Source organism: Rhopalosiphum maidis, chromosome 1, assembly GCF_003676215.2.
Source record: "Rhopalosiphum maidis isolate BTI-1 chromosome 1, ASM367621v3, whole genome shotgun sequence".
Classification (NCBI taxonomy): domain Eukaryota; kingdom Metazoa; phylum Arthropoda; class Insecta; order Hemiptera; family Aphididae; genus Rhopalosiphum; species Rhopalosiphum maidis.
The window spans coordinates 71,054,005-71,072,086 of record NC_040877.1 but is presented as its reverse complement, the minus strand read 5'-3'; the positions used below and the strand labels follow the sequence as shown (position 1 = coordinate 71,072,086).

The following is an 18,082-nucleotide window of genomic DNA, read 5'->3' as shown; positions in this document are numbered from 1 at the left end:
AACGTTTACTCGCGTTTGCACACACACACACACACACACACACACACATTCATGAGGGTGCTGAGCTTGATTTATGTTGGTGTGTTTCTTTCCAACGTACCACCTTAGTATTTGAACATATATGCCTATTATGAATAAAATATTTATTTGCGGTAAATACACACCTGCGATAGATACCTTTTAAGGAGAGGGGCGCGTTTGGAGGTGACAATATCAGGCAATTTTACACACATAATCGCGTGCTCCATACGTGTAGTTGTGGGTTTATGGCCAATACCCCAATAGTCCAATCCCCTCGGATTATAAAATAAATAACAGAAAACACTCTAACGAATTAAATTGGATGGAAATAAAAGAAAATAGCTCGAGAAAACGTCTGCGGCGTGTGCGTCAGTTGTGAGAACTCCGCATGCCGGATTTACCCAATTGTCATCAGAAGAAGAGGGGCACTTATACATAACACATAATATATTATCTAGGTATTTAGAAACTATATGTCTGCTATGTATTTCACGATTATCAAATTCTTTTGTGTGTGTCTACTTTCAGGTTTCATACACATATTTTGTTTTCTAACTGTATAATATATTTAGATAATTAAATAATGTAATAAAAACGGTTTGTATGCGCATAAGAGTATTTTTTTTTCAATCGAATTGATTTTTATTTAGTCGCGTGGTCTTATCTCGAACGTTCATACACTTCGAAATTTCGTATATAATACAAATACACAGATATTTTATTCGGGTTTTTATTCGGTTTGTATATTCTTTTTAAAATACCATCATTCGATTTATTCATGAATTACCACTGTAGGAATATTGCCGCATACGTTCGAATTATTTTGTTCCGTACCGTTTGACGACAAACGTATTTCCTCCGCCAGTATAATGTAATAGCTGATATTATAATGCCTTTCATATGTACGAAATGGTGTTTAGTGTTTGTTCAACGTCATCCTATTGACGCGGTGCAGTATTTTGAAAAGTGTTGCGGTTTTTTATGCTCGTTTTTATTTTTTTAATGACATCATTTATGTCGAGAATCAAAAAATACACTTTTTGCTGTATTATATTCAAACGTGTTCATCTTTTCATCCAATTCAATAATAATAAAAAAAAAAATAATAAAAAAAAAATAGTAAAAGCGCATAAGTTTACATGGATAGTCATATCCATATGTATGTCAATACATTAATTGTCCATCATATGACAAAAAAAAAAAAAAAACACAACTACCCTGTATATTTACAAACGCTCATATTTGTTTGAGTTATGCACCACGCAGCATCCTTTTCATCCATAAAGTGCTGTTTTATATTTAGTCAGTGTAATAGTGAGCATACCTCACTAATGTTGAGGTTTTGACAATTTTAACATGAGAGTTATTTTTTTATTTATATCAGTAATTTTATTGTTTTATAATTATTTATTTTTATTTTTTAAATCGTCTATATTATTTTATTCGTTTTTTATTATAATAGTATAATCTTAGGTAGAACAACTTTGGCGCCTGCTATGACCTCACACATAAGCATATGTACAATATGCTATAATTCTATATAGACTTGTGTGTTCACAAACCGTGTTATTAACCATAGCATTTTATTTTCGTTGCTTCCTCATCACCATTCGCCATTTGCCCTGACCCGGAACTCCATAAGTAAATTATTGCAAACCAAAACTCGCCAGTCCGTGACCGATCGACTTACGTGGTATATTGAAGCCCGCTAGCGTAATCAATCAAAAGTAAAACACATACGTATTGAGTATACGTATAGGTATAAATGTACATACAGTTAGTTACCTATATTTATACATAAATAATATATACCGGGTTACTCGTGGTTTCAGAATCCGTTTTGTGTTATTGAAATGGTATTTATTTTTACACTTGAGGACGTGAAGAAAAGGAAAAAATCTGCTAAATGTGGTTTAATTATTAATAGTTTTGTGTCATCAAATGTTTATCTATTTGATATTTACTGTCATCTTGAAACTGTTCATAATCAATAAGACAATGAGATTACTTTGTTAAAAGTGTATTACATACACGTTTTAATTAAATAAACACTTAGCGTTGTAACGGTTGTGTTTTTTTTTGCTTTTCCGTTCAATTAAGTTTTTCATAAATTTAATGTTAGAAAATGTGATGCAAAAAACAACCCATTATGTATAATAATAATAATAATAAAAAAAACAATTTAAAGAACGACAGGCGTATAGTTAACAACTGTCGATGTCGTTTGTGATGAAATATGTACTCACACCACCGGCTCATTTAGTAGCCGTTATAGATATCCATCCCTGTGAAACTCGTACGTTATATAACCGTTATAACTATTAACGGCAGAATAGCTTTAATATTATTTCATACACTTTTTTATATTTTTATAATTAAAGTAGAGATTATTAGCGCTTTAGGGATCGGACCATTTTTGTTTTGATTTAAATCTCAAACCATAGTAAAATATAAATTACTCTACGTTGCGTATTTGCAGGTTTATTGATCATATAACTACACATGTTATGTTCAAGGTATTTTTTTTTTATAGAGTAACCACTAGAAAAAAGGAAATCTCAGTGGGTGTCACCCTATATATATATATATATATATAATGGATATGATATTATAGTATTATATACTCGGATTTACTCTTCAAAATGCGTTTTTTAATTATTATGGTAGAAGAAAAATATTTTATGTATATATAGGTATGCGTGATGTATATATTCAGTGCAAACTAATAGTTCGTATACTATACATGTATGCTTTGTTTCGTAATAATAACATATGTGAAGTTATTTCACTTGACGATGTTTTTCATTAAGCACACGAGTGGTTCGTGTGTGTGTGAAATTATTATTATTATTGTTAGCGATGTTTTATTTCCTTACACTCTCTCTCTCTCTCTTTCTCTCTGAAAATAACCGCGAGGATTCGAGTATTGTTAATGTGTTGTTATAGTGTACAGTGTACACCGTTCACTAATATTAAGTGGGTACATTGTTGTGGAGTTCGACCATCGACGAACGGTAAATTTTCGTCAAGATCACATCCATATGTCGTATACATACCATTACGTAGATTAGAAGTGCAGTTACCGATTATGCTGCCGGTTGTCTTCGTTAAAATCTGTAAACATCACTGAGGTTATTGTCACACAAGTCAAAAACATGGTGATTACATCGAGGGCAATTTTCGAATAGTATTATGGGTTTGGTTAGGTCATGTTAACCTATGAGTAATTTGGCATATTAACACGTTCCGAAGACGTCGGAGAACTCGTCATTATTATTACTTCATCCATATCGATTATCTATGCTCCGTTGCTCGGTTTGTCTGCTATTATTATATTAAGTAGGTATTATTATTAGTACGAGGTCAAATTTTTACGTATAGGTTTATGCGTAAGATTACGAACGGAAATTGACTTTTATTAGTTGTTTTTATACGGTCGGTGCCCGTGGGTTGGGACCAAAAGCCACATATTGATAATATGCCGCGGTTAATGGATTCAACATGGACACGGCGTCGTCGAGTAACGGTGTATTTATAGTGTTAAATCCATATAATAATATAATATAATGTGCATTATCATACTATATCATATTTACATTTTCTGTGTATACGGTTCACGCGTAAAACGTTTTAAAAGGCATGTAAAAATAATGAACGGTAAAAAAAAAAAAACGAAATCCAAACAAAACAAAGAGACCAACCCGAATAAAGCACACGTCGTTGCCGATACAAATACTATAAGCGATTCTGATTTAATATCGGTGTTATGAAAATAAAAATAAATAATTGTATACCCTATGTTTAATTGGTGCATTATCTTTAGTCAACGGTATTCAGCCTGGCAGTGAGTGACGTTGCATTTTGTTTTTCGCACGACGACTATTTTTCTGAGCCCGGTCTCGATCTTGATTAATGAGATACAACTGGATATTTATTCATATGTAGTTTTACAATACCGTAGAAGACCAAGGTGGTTGATGGTTGATTACTCGAATTCTTTATGGTCGAAGATAGTAGTGGGAGATTGATAAGATAGCTCTTAGAAAAAAAAAAAGAAAAAATAATTTACTTGAAATATTTTGCAGTTACCGACGTCGGGAGAAACAGGCACAGAACTGACGGTTCGGGAGCTGGAAGAGATGGCGTGCCGGCAACAGCATCAGATCGAGTCACAGCGGCAGCTGTTGGCTGCCAAAGAACAGCGGCTCCGTTACCTGAAACAACATGACACCAAGCACCATCAGGTGGCGGCGGAGCACGAAAGGCTCCGCCGCCTCCGGGATCGGGTCGAGGCTCAGGAACAAAAGCTCCGCAAGCTCCGGGCGCTCAGAGGTCAAGTGGACCAGACTAAACTCAACAACGCTACACTCAGTGAGTACCTATACTTACATATACATAAATATTCTTGCATTCATTATTATTATTATATTATATATCGCACCAATAATAATACTACACCGATGTAATATATTACATAATATACGAGTATATAGTGTATATTATATACTCTCCTATAATCTTTGGCTATTATTATCATATAATATATACATACCACCCTCGGAGTGTCTAGAGACACAGTGTATATACGTATATATATATAAATATATTTAATTGCACATTATATGCATAAATGTATAATATGTATATAGGTCGCAGCATGAGTATATACACAATCACTAGAGGAGGACTTGTTATTGTCATGCTGTTCTATAATATGCATTATACACATATACAAGTGCGTATATATATTATGTATATACGATAAAACACTTAAGTGGGATTTGGGGAGGGGGGTCATCCCCTTTTCTTCCTTTCGTTGGAATTCGTCGTTCACTGCAGTGCACGTCCCCAGGTTTTTTCTCTTCAATTTTTTTTACCCTCGTTTAAACTCGATGCGAACAACAATACGTCGTCGTTTTTACAGGCACACTGTACATAACATTAATACTCGTGTATGTATGTCATAATATAGATGTATAATGTGTTATGTTTATTCAACGCGTGTGTCTTCTGTGATACGGGTTGGTAATATTATATTTTATTTAAAGTTTACTGTAATTTTCGAAGAAGGATTTTTTTTAAGACACGTATCATAAACGGATTTATGGTAAATTTATCGTCAAAAATTGTTTCAAATAAAAAAAATGTTATTTGTTAGTATATATTATTATTATTATTAAATTGTCTAGTTTTGATGTTTGAGTTACCCGTTAAATGGCAGACCGATCGCGCTTATGTACAATATTCCGCGGCGTATTGTAATATATCGTTTATTCTGAAAACGTCGTGTACAATATACTAAACAATACAATATACTTATACATACATAGATGATTACCATAAAAGCCTTTATTCGTTGTAAAGTGTGAAGCTCAGATAGTGTTATGTCAGCATCAATCAGACGCTACAGTAATAGCATTGCGTGTTAAAAATAATGCGTCCAATACTTCGAATACTTTTCGACAGTGTTGAATTACATTTCCCGGAAATCATCAATATTCTTTGTATAATATATGTATATTAAATATAGTTGGTGCTTATAATTGCTATTTTATTGACACCAATAAATACGATTGTCATGATTATTATGGAAGACTGCGATCCCCACCTGTATTTATCATACTTTTATAACGGTTTCGTATTCATACATACATTAGGCTACCTATATACTCGTAGTACTCACGTCATATACTTATAAAAAATAATACTGACATGTTTTATATTATTGATGTATAAATATTAAATATATATATATATATACATATACATAAGTTTACAGTTTTTTATTTTTTTTAATTAAAAGCATATCAGAAAATATCTAATTTTAACAATTTTTCCAATATTTAATTTCATAATTTTGTCTAAATATCAAGTATAACTATAGGTCATCACGCATGTTCTCTGTAACTGTAATCCGTCAATATAAAATTATTTATAATTATTGTACTTTGAGATTTCTGCTTACTTTTACGAACTACTTCACAATTGTGTTTGATTACTCTATGTCAATTCTAATAAGAGATTAGTTGATACATGAGATTTATGTACTCGTACACTTATATAGACTTTCCCAAGTTTTGATTTTCAAAATAAATATTTTATTAATATTTTAATGTTTGTTAATGTATTATTTTAAACAAATAGCTTATGTAATTAAAGTTATTTTTAATAGAAAGATATAATGGGCCAAGAAGTTGAATAAGCAAATTGAATATCTATTATCCCCAATCTCTACTAAACAAACTTTAAAATATTATAATTAGTCAACTATTAGTTCCATTATGAAACTTCCATATTTAATGGCATCGTGAATTTTATGAAATGATTGCTGTATATTAAAGGGGGTTGGGAACTTATAATGATTACAGGCGCATATATAATTTACAAATAATTTATGAATTACTTTACTATAATGAATTGGGGTTGTATGTTGGTTTACCCAGTCTTCCACATTAACACGGAAGCTATTGGTAGGTGCTAGTACTTATTTTAAATAGTTGCTTCATAGAAAAAATGTTCTCGCTACCACTGTGCTATGTACATGTACACGTGTACCTAGAAATTAATTAATTTATAAAATTAAATGTTCAGCTAGGTCACCACTTGGATAAAAGCTCTGTATAAACTTAGTCAAAAGCTAGTATCATCTGAACAACCTCCTCCCCATTCTCAATAATTGTTGGTTTTCATTGTAAATAAAGAAACAAATACGTTCATCATTACGTCGCAGTGCTTATATAATAATGTTATATAACACAAGATTTTGTTTGGGTAACTTTAAAAACTTTTTTCTTAATAATTTAAATAAGACCGACGTCAGTAGGTGCTACGTATATTATAAAATAATTATTTTTTATTTTTCTTTAAGAGCGATTATATTCAGTAAAATGTATCAGAATATGATATATCTATACAATTTCATTATATATTATTGTGTAACGGAGTATAAAATATGTAAGTAGTATACATTTTTTTCTTTATAAGTGGTCGCTGTTGGTCTTTGATTGAAAAACCGATACGCTTCTCAAACATAAACACGTACCCACGATACAGATAAAAACACACACGGTCCGCGGCCGACGTCGATCTCCACCATACGCCACCGTTGTTGTAGTGTTTTCTTGACATTCCTATATTACGAGAATATCATTGATATGGACTATATACGGGTAATGATGATATACATCGGTGTGGTAGCGGCATGTGTTTGTGCGTTTTCGGTAAAAGCTTTCGTGTACATTCATTTCAGTGCCCGTGAGCATTTAAAACAACACATCACAAATGATCATTGACGACGAGCATGATGAAATAGAACAGCGAGAAATAGATAAAATAATTATATTATTTTCCATGGTGCGAACGCAATTTATTTTCAAAAAAATGCCCGACTGTTATTAATACCAAACCCTACTATTTATACCTATATTGCATAAGTACTCAGTTAAACTGTATAAAATAAAAAAAAAAAAAATCGTTTTTAATATGCAGTTTTGCAAACGTTTAAAGTTAATATATACTATTATAATATTATAAATATTATATAAGTTTGATACTCTTCTAACACTCCTTAAATATTGCATACGAACACATGTATACGCATTTTATTATGTAATTTATTTCTTTGTTCGGAACACAATTAAAATACGGTACATGTGGTGAGTATATAACGTGAAAACAAAAATAGAATTTGATTTCTTTTTTTTTAATTGTTAAAAATAATACATCCAACCTGTGCGGAAAGACACGTCACATAATATATTATGCGATTTCGTTATAACCCATTTGTGATACGTGCCTCAAGTCTATGGACAAGGCTTTATAGTGTGATATTTTTGAATAATTCTCCTTTCATAAAACATTATGTGACAAGTCAATTAGCTTAATCATGGAAATAATCATCGTACTGGTTATAAATGTTGTTGATTCACTAATCATCGTCATCATCATCAAAAAAAAAAAAAAAAAAATGGACCTTTTTATATTAATTATTAACATAATTTGTAAAAATCAAAAGATTTTTTTATGATTTTCAAAAATTTCAGATATTGTAATATATCTTCTAATTATAATTTTATAACTGTAACATTTTGTTCGAATCATAATTTAATTTTTTCTCAAAAATATATCAATAATGATCTATTTTATTTTTAATATTCGTATTAGTTTTATAATTCAATAATAGTTAACTGATTGATGAGTAAAATCATTATTCCAAAATGACTACGGTATATAGCCATATAGGTATATTATCATTATAAAGTAGGTAGTTAAAATATTTTTATAACAAAATCAATGAAGTCTCTGCTCGTTCTTTTGTTATGGCAAATTAAGTATTATATTATTTAATAGATTACGTGATTATATAATATAATATATAATCATTGTATGGTGTCAATAAATTAATGTTTTTGTTAAATTTTTTCATAAACATAAAATGCCGTGAGAGAAACGTCCGTTGATCGTAATAATATTATAACCGTAAAGTAGTTGTGGCAGCATTATGCATACAATTTTTTCGTTCACATTTTGGTCAGTGACACGTGCCGATAATGTGTAAACGAGTATTATAATAATATATGGTATAGATTATATGTCATAGCGCCTAGTTACGTGGTAGATCTATTTCTAAACCGTTTCACAATTCATATAAAAGTAGGTACATTTTGCGCAATGATTATTTACACAACGATAGTAAGTGTAAAGTATCAACAAAATAATAGTTTTGAGTGTATCTCTTCATTGAGTTGGTGTTGATTATTGATGTGCTAAATTTGTATTAAATTATTACAAATCACATACCAAAAATAACTTTTAGAGTCTAAGCAAGTTATTTTATTATTTATTTTTATAAATTAATTATATTACTATTATAGTTATTTAAATAAGTATTGTGGTGTATTGAAGTAAATGTTTCCAAAAATGTTGCATTTATTATGTAGAAATAACTATTATAAACTTATAAGTTAATACCACGTTCCGTAGAATGGTGAATTAGTATTTTATTTAAATAACCTAAAATTAATCTAAATATTTTAAAATTTATCAAAAATCGTTTTTTGTTTAATGGTCGATGTTATCAAAATTTAAGCTTCAAATGTTTTAAAAAATATATGGTTTTTATGTATTTTTGATATTTTTTAGAATTGTATTAGACTTATTTATCACAACCTTGTATAACTAAATTTTCAAGCAAACATTTTTAAAATGGAAACATTATAAATTTCTCTCTAAAAAATAATTTTTAAAAATTTAAAATATTTTAATCATAACTATTAAGCGCTCCATAAATGTTTGGTATGAAAATTTAAGTCTTTTGGTTTTGCTTGAATATTTCGGATTTTCTGTAATTTTTATAATTATATTGAAAAGTACTGAGAATTTTCAATCAGAAACTATCCTCCAAGTAGAAAATTGATCTATTTTTACTGCTTCAAAAGTGATGACAGAAGCACACAAATAAATAAATCACACATGGTTGTAAACTCGCCTTATTATTTATGAACAGAGTATTAAAGTGGAAGACGCAGTGTTTGGATGAAAATTTTTATTTTGATTATGATTAATTTAGTGTTTAGTTGTATTCGTATATTTTGTAAAATCCAATCTGAGTGGTTTAGAGAAAGAAAATATTTATAAGATAAATCTTAGGTAGCGAAACATAAAATCAAAATTTCTATATACAAGAACTTTTCGTGAATCGCATTAGAACTTTATAATATATTATAATGGTGATTATGTGTAAATATTTTGTATACTACTTATAACCAGATAGTGTTTGTCATTAATCAGTCACATGCATTAATGTTACGTAATCAAGATAGGTACAATTGTAACTTGTAATCAGTTACGTAATTTAAAAACTACTATATAAATATAACTTAATTTGTAATTTTTAAAAATTGAAATACTTTTTATATTTTATTATTTTATTTTTTTTATCAATATGAAAGTTAGTTAAGAAAAAAATAGTAATATTACCTAATAGTAAATAATTTAATAATATAATATTGGTGTATAAATGTATTCTCCTAATGTTAATGCCGTTATCCACGTTTTGTGTCAATATTATATTATTATATATTATATGATTATCTAATCATACATTTATTATAAAAACTTATTATAGCTTATAATATTTTGTAACCAATGTTTTAATTAATTTCAATTTTAATACATTTTAATTTTAGCTGTGACTTACTGACTTGTAACTTACTAAAATATATTTTTCTTACGATTCCTATCCGCTTTATACAAACAAATATTTAGCTATTATAATTTTCTTAAAGTTATGAACATAAATAATTATGAAACTTTATTCGTAACTAAAATGTAACTAAGTTATTGTAAATGTAATTTGTAATCAGTTACAATTTTCCATTGTATCTTATATCTTGTAACTAGATACTCAATTTTAATGTAGCTTCTAACATTTACAACTATACGAGCAATTTGTTCATTTCTTTCTATACTTATTGCTTAAAATGTATTATTAATAATAATAATTAAACAGACCACAAACAATTAGCAATCTGTAATAATTAATAATTATATGGAAATAATAATAATTATTGTATAAAACATCGTGAAGCTATAATGAACGGAAAATGGTTTTGTTTGATAAAATAACGATTTTTGTATTTCCACACACGCGATTTGAAAAATAAAACGTGTTCTGGGGGTTGTATTTGTGCACGCAAAAATAGTATGACCTAGTTGAGTTTTATTTTCTAATATATTTTTTGAACAATTGCATGGTAAAGTCTAATTTTCAGAAATACCGTAGATTATAATTTGAATTCTAAAGCCATAATAATATAGCACTACCTTAGAAAGTTCGGTTAAAACTTTCTCGTCTATTTTATAGGAACGCATATAATAACATATCTGCGTAATTGTTCGGATGAGTAGGTATTTGTTTCTCATACGATGGATGGCCAAAGTAAATCAAGTTACCTACTTTTATTATGTTTAATTTTTTACTTATTATATTATTTTTTGACTTTTTATCGATTTTTAAAAATTATATATTTATATGAATCCAAAAATGAAAAAAACCTCTATATATTCATTTTTCGTTTTCATAAGTAGTACATATTATAGTAATATGTTATATTGAACTATTTTGGTTAAAAATATCCCATATAGCATATAATAATAATTATAAATATTGCTTAATAATGCATTTTTGTTAATTTATAAGTAAATTTCAATGCAACATTGAAACAGTGAGAATATGTTCATGGTATAGCTTAAAATTATTCTAAATATTTTTTTAAAAAATATTGCATAGATGTAGAAAATAATATATTACGTAATGGTGAAAAGTTTCTAGCCACTACAATTAATATTTTTTGAATTACAATAACAAAAAACTAAAATGGTTTTTGGAAAGATCGTTATTTTTTGTTTAAATATCCAATTTTATCATTATAGAATTTTAAATATTTTATTAAATAAATGTACACATGCATTTTCGATATTTTAAAATTTCCGCTTTACTACAACTTATTTTTAATTTCATTTAGCGCCTATTATTAAAAGTATTTTTATTTTTCTGCTCTCGAAGTTTTATGTTAAAGTATTTTTACTGCTCAGAAACGTAATAATAGACGTATATAGGTTATTTTAAATTGTATTAAATAAATAAATTAATTAATATTTAAAAATATTGTAGTTTTTAATAATAATAATAACTGTTTATCCCTCAAGTGCACTTTATGTAAAAAAGGCAAACTTATTAATTTTTTTCGATTCCAGATCCTCGTTATAGTGTATACTTGACAGTTGACATACAACTTGAGTACAAAATAACAGAAATAGTTTTTACGAGAATTTGAAGCGATTAATATATTGTTTTGCAAACTATAATTTCTTTACATATGCTGTGTCTCACTATACCAATAACCGTCAATCGCGCGTCAGCACGTAAGAACTCTTGATAGGAAGTGTGCCTCCATTCATCCTGCTCATCTCTCTCTCTCTCTCTATATATATATATATGGAGTGAGTTATGTACATGTTATGAAATAATAAATTTCATCTCTAATGGAGAGGAGCTGCACAATCGATTTATCTCGTAACGGTAACTGTTTTCTTATTTTTATTATTGTCACACACACACACATACATACAAAGGGGTTTCGTGATAGCAATTTGTCATTTTATTTTTTTATTTTATTTAGTTCACTCACCATTATATTGGATCTCATCCGCCTTTCTTGTGCCATATAAAATATCAAATATATATATACTATCTACCATTCCGTCACCTCGACTCTGTCGCCGGTATTAACACCGTTTTGTCGAACACTACACTTTAAACATCGCCGTAAAAAATAAAAAAATATAATATAAACCAAATAAAAGTAGGTAAATATAAAAATAAAAACCACCACCCATTATATTATTTATTTAAATATATCGTATATCATCGCATACATGTTATAACCTACCGACCTCCTGGAGTTTTTCGATATTCGCCACCGCCACCTTCGTGTTCCAAATGTTCAAACTTCAAAACACGCACACAGTGCCATGGTACGTGCACACGAGACATTTAATATAAGTCGCGTGTTGTGGCGTACCTATGGTGATTTTCGTCATCGTCGTTGTTGTTACTATATACATTGTGTATACGGCATTATTTTTTACGTATTAATGGTATTTTTTGGTAGGGTGTAAGGGTTGTGGGTAGGCGATACCGATATGTATTATACGCAATGTATAATTGTGTGTGATGACGTGAGTTGGGCGTATCTCCGTGTAGATGGGCAGCAAAGTATACTGTATTTTTCGTTACCTCGACCGAAATCCTATTTTTATCGCCACTGATTGCTTGTCGGTGGCTATTATGCCACGTTCTTATCTGTGTTATTATGTTATTATAATATTATTGAAAAAAAAAAACATAAATGTAGCTTATCAAAGGTAGGTGTATGGAAATTATATATGTTACAGTTTTGGAATTGTAGATATATTATACTATATATTCGTATTATTGTATACGAGATAATACGCTGCATGTTCGGGGGCGGCGTAGCAACTAAATTTAGGTCTGTTAATCGAAATCCGTTCCATTTCCAATGGATTTTTATATTACTTTCTATAAATAGGAGAGGTTCAGAACGAGACTCTAAAAGATAATTCACGTGTAGCTTAAAACTAAATAGTTTTTATTTGTAATTTAAAAAAGTCATTAAGGATTTTTTTAATTTAAGTAAGATTTCGTGTTTTTTGGAGGTCAACGTCATAATACGTGCTTTAAATGGTTATGAACTCTTTATAAATCAAAATTAATATTATACGCTTTTTATAAATTAAAATAAACTACCTATGTTTAATAGTATTATGGACGTTGTTGACCTAACATACCGGACGCTGGAGCTTATATAGATGACTAATAAATAATGAAAAAAAAGTATTTAAATATTTATTTATTAAATATTAATCGAAGGACTTCTTAAATTCACACAGTTTAAACATAACGTATCCATTATAAACAAATGTATGGGTCATATATAAAAAAAAGAAAATAATTAAAAAGCAAACCAAAAATATCATTTAATTATTATAGTTTGTCGATTGCGAAACGCACAAATTGTCAATATATATATATATACGACATTAACTATAATGTAATAATAACATGTACGGTCTGGTTAAAATATACATCGTCTAGGTGCTGTTTTTGGGGTGACAACGTCATCACTCTCCTCCCAACCTCAAATGACCAAATTCCGCGAAAGCAAGCAAAGGGTACACATTTGTGCGGCGTCAATAAATTTTGTCTGCTGTCTCGCGAATGCAAAGGGGTAAATTAATTTTATATAATGCGTATACAAAACAGTTTTGTATTCATGATCCCCTTCCTTCACTTCCCATCATAACCACTACATATCCACAGATAAGTAGGTAAGCAAGCTTGGATACTTTTAGAATATGAAATACAGTTTTTTTCTTAAATTTTATTTTTATATAATACTTAGAAAATATATGAAGCTTAAAGTCAATATATACATTTAAAATACATTCACGTATTTGTATGCGTAGTTACACATATAATAAATATAACTTCGATAATATTCACGGAAAAACGAAACGTATTTCTGTATTCGCAATATCATATTAATACGATCGCGCTAATGAGTATGAGATAATACACTGTATACCCATGGTGTAATATGTATTCGTATTATCTCTAAATAATCGTAATTAATAACATCAATATTTATTGACAATTTTATAAATTAATCGAGAAAAAGTATTGGATGTACAGGTTGAAGAGAAAAAGAAAAATTTATTTTATACCATAAAATTTAGTTTTGTTCAGGTCCATTTTATTAATAATAAGTATTTTTATTAAATATTGTATTTACGGGTCTATTCAATTTTATTTAAATGTTATGATACAATAAAGCAATTAAAAATGATTGATGAATTAATTAAAGAACTGTCAATAAATTTATTTATTTATTAATAACGGACAATAAGCCCCAAACAATTATCAACTACAAAATATTATTAAAATTTAAAAAAAATATTGGACTCAAGTTATGCTCATATGGTAAATGTTTTGAAAGCAAAATTTAGATGTTAATGTTGTTACTATGTATAAGAAAAATAAATAAGAAAATACAATATAACTAATGTTACATAAAGTATAAAATGATATAAATAAAAATAGATATTATATAAATTAATTTATGTTTTCAAGTGTATTAACAAAATATAGCAACATTTTTACTGGTAAGAGAATGACATGTTTTTTTTTTTTATATATAAAAATACAGAATACAAATTAGGTTTTATTGTGGTAATTTTATTTACTTATTTTGAAGTTAATTTGGCTAAGTATAAATGTGATATCGAAGATAATATTAAGTATTTTATTCAGACATATTGTAAGCGACTATCTTTTAAATAATCATCTTTTGAATAATTATATGAATTCAAGGATATTATCACGACCACTGATAAAAAAGAGTGACTTTGTAAGATTCTTAACTTTTGTATTTTAGAAAATATTTATAATTGAAATGACCAAATTATGGATATGGTATTATTATAAATCATTATTTAAAGCGAATGATTTCCCTTTAAAAAAATAGGTTTGATGAATATTAATTTCCAAGTAGAGGGTAAAGAACCTTTTTTTAAAAAGTATTAAAAATAAAAGTAATAGGTTGATAAAAAATAAATCTTCTACAGGCGTACTTGGTAGATAAAGTATAAATCTACTAAAAACTGTTAAGACTATAGGTGAGAGCCGAGAAGTAATCAGGACAATTTTATATATTATAATTTTAATTATTTAATTCATGCAATACATCATTTAAATTGATTTTATTTTTATTAATATTATTAAAGAATTTTATTAAACTACTGAACGATGATTAATGACAATCATAATAGATAATTTATTATAACTTGATGCGAATTAATCAACACTACTATAACCGTCATTAGCTGTTTCGAAGTTTGAAGTTAAATAATTAAAAATACCAGAAGATGATCATATATTTTTTTTATAAAAATCCAAAGTTGACTAGAATTTAAATTGAGTGAGAGTTGATCATTCTGTGAGTACATTTTTTAATAATTTTACTACACAGTTTACATTCTGTTCATGAACAGAAATTTCAAATCTTAAATTTAGTAACAATTTTTTTTAAAAATACATAGCATAAATATTGTTTTTTGTTTAATAATTAGAATTTTAAACAAACTTTTTACAAAACTATTTTTTATTAAATTAGAATAAAAATATTTTTCTGGGAAAGAAAAATCATCGATAGAAAAATATAAATCAGAATATAATTATTAATTATATTTATCGTAAATGAATACAATTATGTATTTCATTGACTATTAACCGAACATAAGATTTATTTAAAAAAATAAAAATAATTGGTGATATTTGAAATAATAATGTTCATATTTAGTTGTTAATGGTAATTATTAATCTAGATCAAAAATAACCCCTATTAAAAATAGCAATGGACTACAAGATCATTATTAAGAGTCACATCTGGGGAAGAAGAATTATTGTATAAAACAATATCAAGAGTTCTATTTTTAAACTTGAATTAATATATTTGTTTAAATACTTTACATCTTGTGTTATCAAAAACTAATAAATATGTCTATTCTTTTAATATTCCTCTGAATAATAACTTAAAAAAATAACTCTACTCTTATTCAATATGACGTCATATTGATAGTTAGAATAAAGCTTTAAAATTTAATTAACATTTAAAATATTTAAATTTATAATTAGTTAAAATTCATTTATATTTAACTAATGAAAAACTTTTAATTGTAATGGTGATAAATGTAACCTGTATCAATTTTCGCGCTAAATTGTGAGTAATTTTCCTGCAAAAAAAATATGATTTAATCCACTGACAAATTATGCACTCAATCGTGTCGTACATTTTTTTTTAATTGCATCTAAACAAAGAATACGGTAATCTGACTAATCTGATTTGAATTATCTAAATAATGGTAATTATTTCGCTAATGGCATAAATTAATAGATCTTATCAGTATGCACTTGGGTTAAAATCTAATCAAGTAGACTCGATTTCTGATCTTCCAAAGTAGGTATATCCAATACGCATAACGTATCTAATCATTCCTCCTATCTAAACAATGTTTCACAAATAATTATAATAGTTAATCATTGTCGAGCTACAGCACAAGCATATATTTATTCCACTGAGTTTGAGTTTGAATTTTTATATTTTAAATATATACATATATAAAATGATTCATGCATACTATACTAAATTATCATATGTAAAATATTTCCATATTATTTAGATAATAATATTTATATTATGTGAATATAATAAAAAAATAATGTCTGGCCAATATGTCGTATGTATAAAATATTTTGATAAATATATTGGAAAAACATAATTATTATAAATATTAAATCGTATAGAGACAATTAATAATAAAAAATAATATTTTCATTTAATACATTTTGATATGAAAAAAAAGCAATCTCAATTATATTGGGATAATATTTAAAAACTTTTTTTTAAACTACTAACAAATAATCTGAATATATTAAAACTGAACTGAAAACTTTTTTCAAATATTGTTTTGCTATGTAGGTATACTTTAAAGTATATGAGATGCATATATATTTATCATATGGCATGGTGGAATAATGCTTGAGAATGACTCTAGAAAAAAAATATTACAAAAAACTAATATTTCAAGGCTGTATATTACAGCAACATCCATCACATTTCAATAAAATCCACAAATTATTCTTGATATTATAAATCATAAAATATTTCATCTTTGCAAACGTAAATTTATAGTTATTTCCATAGATTCATTATATTGGTCAAATATAAGGTACCTAATAAAAGTTATTTTTAAATATATTTGTATTTTTAACTTTTATAAAACATCTTTAATCTCATAAATATTAATTTTAAGATAATTTATCTTACAGATGAATGTTTCAATTTATGATTGTTTTTTTATACATACAAATAACCAAAAACACATAATTATAAATCCAACTAGTCAGCCAAAAGAATAAATCAAAAATTATAAATATTTAATATCATAATATACAACAAAAGATTTACCTATCTATATCATAAAAAAAAAAAAAATAAGCTAAGTGAAATCAATTTGGTACCTTATTATCATATATTATATTATGGTGCATTACGATTTCGCCTAAATATCTGATTCTTCGTTTTTGAAACTATAAAGTTAATTTTAATTATATAGTAAAATATATACATAACTACGTTGAATTAAGTATAGTTTTATCTTATTAATAGAAACTACTCTAATGTATTATATAAACGTATGTAGTAAATTATTAATAGGTCACTGTAATAGATGTGTTCAATTTTAGTTCAATTACACACTTAAAATGAAGCTGAATTTATTCTATTAAATAATTTGCAAATTTTCGCTATTGTAAAAATTTTTCTCAAATTTTGAATTTAAGCTTTTACAAAAAACCATGCTTATTAATTTTTAATAACTTATATATTTTTAAATAATAAATTTATTCATATACAATTCA

General features: G+C 27.2%; 1 protein-coding gene across 5 annotated transcripts in view; it reads left to right on the top strand.

The window, feature by feature from the left end:
* LOC113552644 (putative uncharacterized protein DDB_G0291608) overlaps nucleotides 1-18,082 on the top strand; it is a 95,776-nt gene that overhangs the window by 53,759 nt on the left and 23,935 nt on the right. For all 5 annotated transcript variants that reach the window (XM_026955494.1, XM_026955500.1, XM_026955504.1 and 2 more), the window contains one exon: nucleotides 4,107-4,392. In XM_026955494.1, the coding sequence (XP_026811295.1) occupies nucleotides 4,107-4,392 (286 nt within the window). The remainder of the gene's footprint in view (nucleotides 1-4,106; nucleotides 4,393-18,082) is intronic.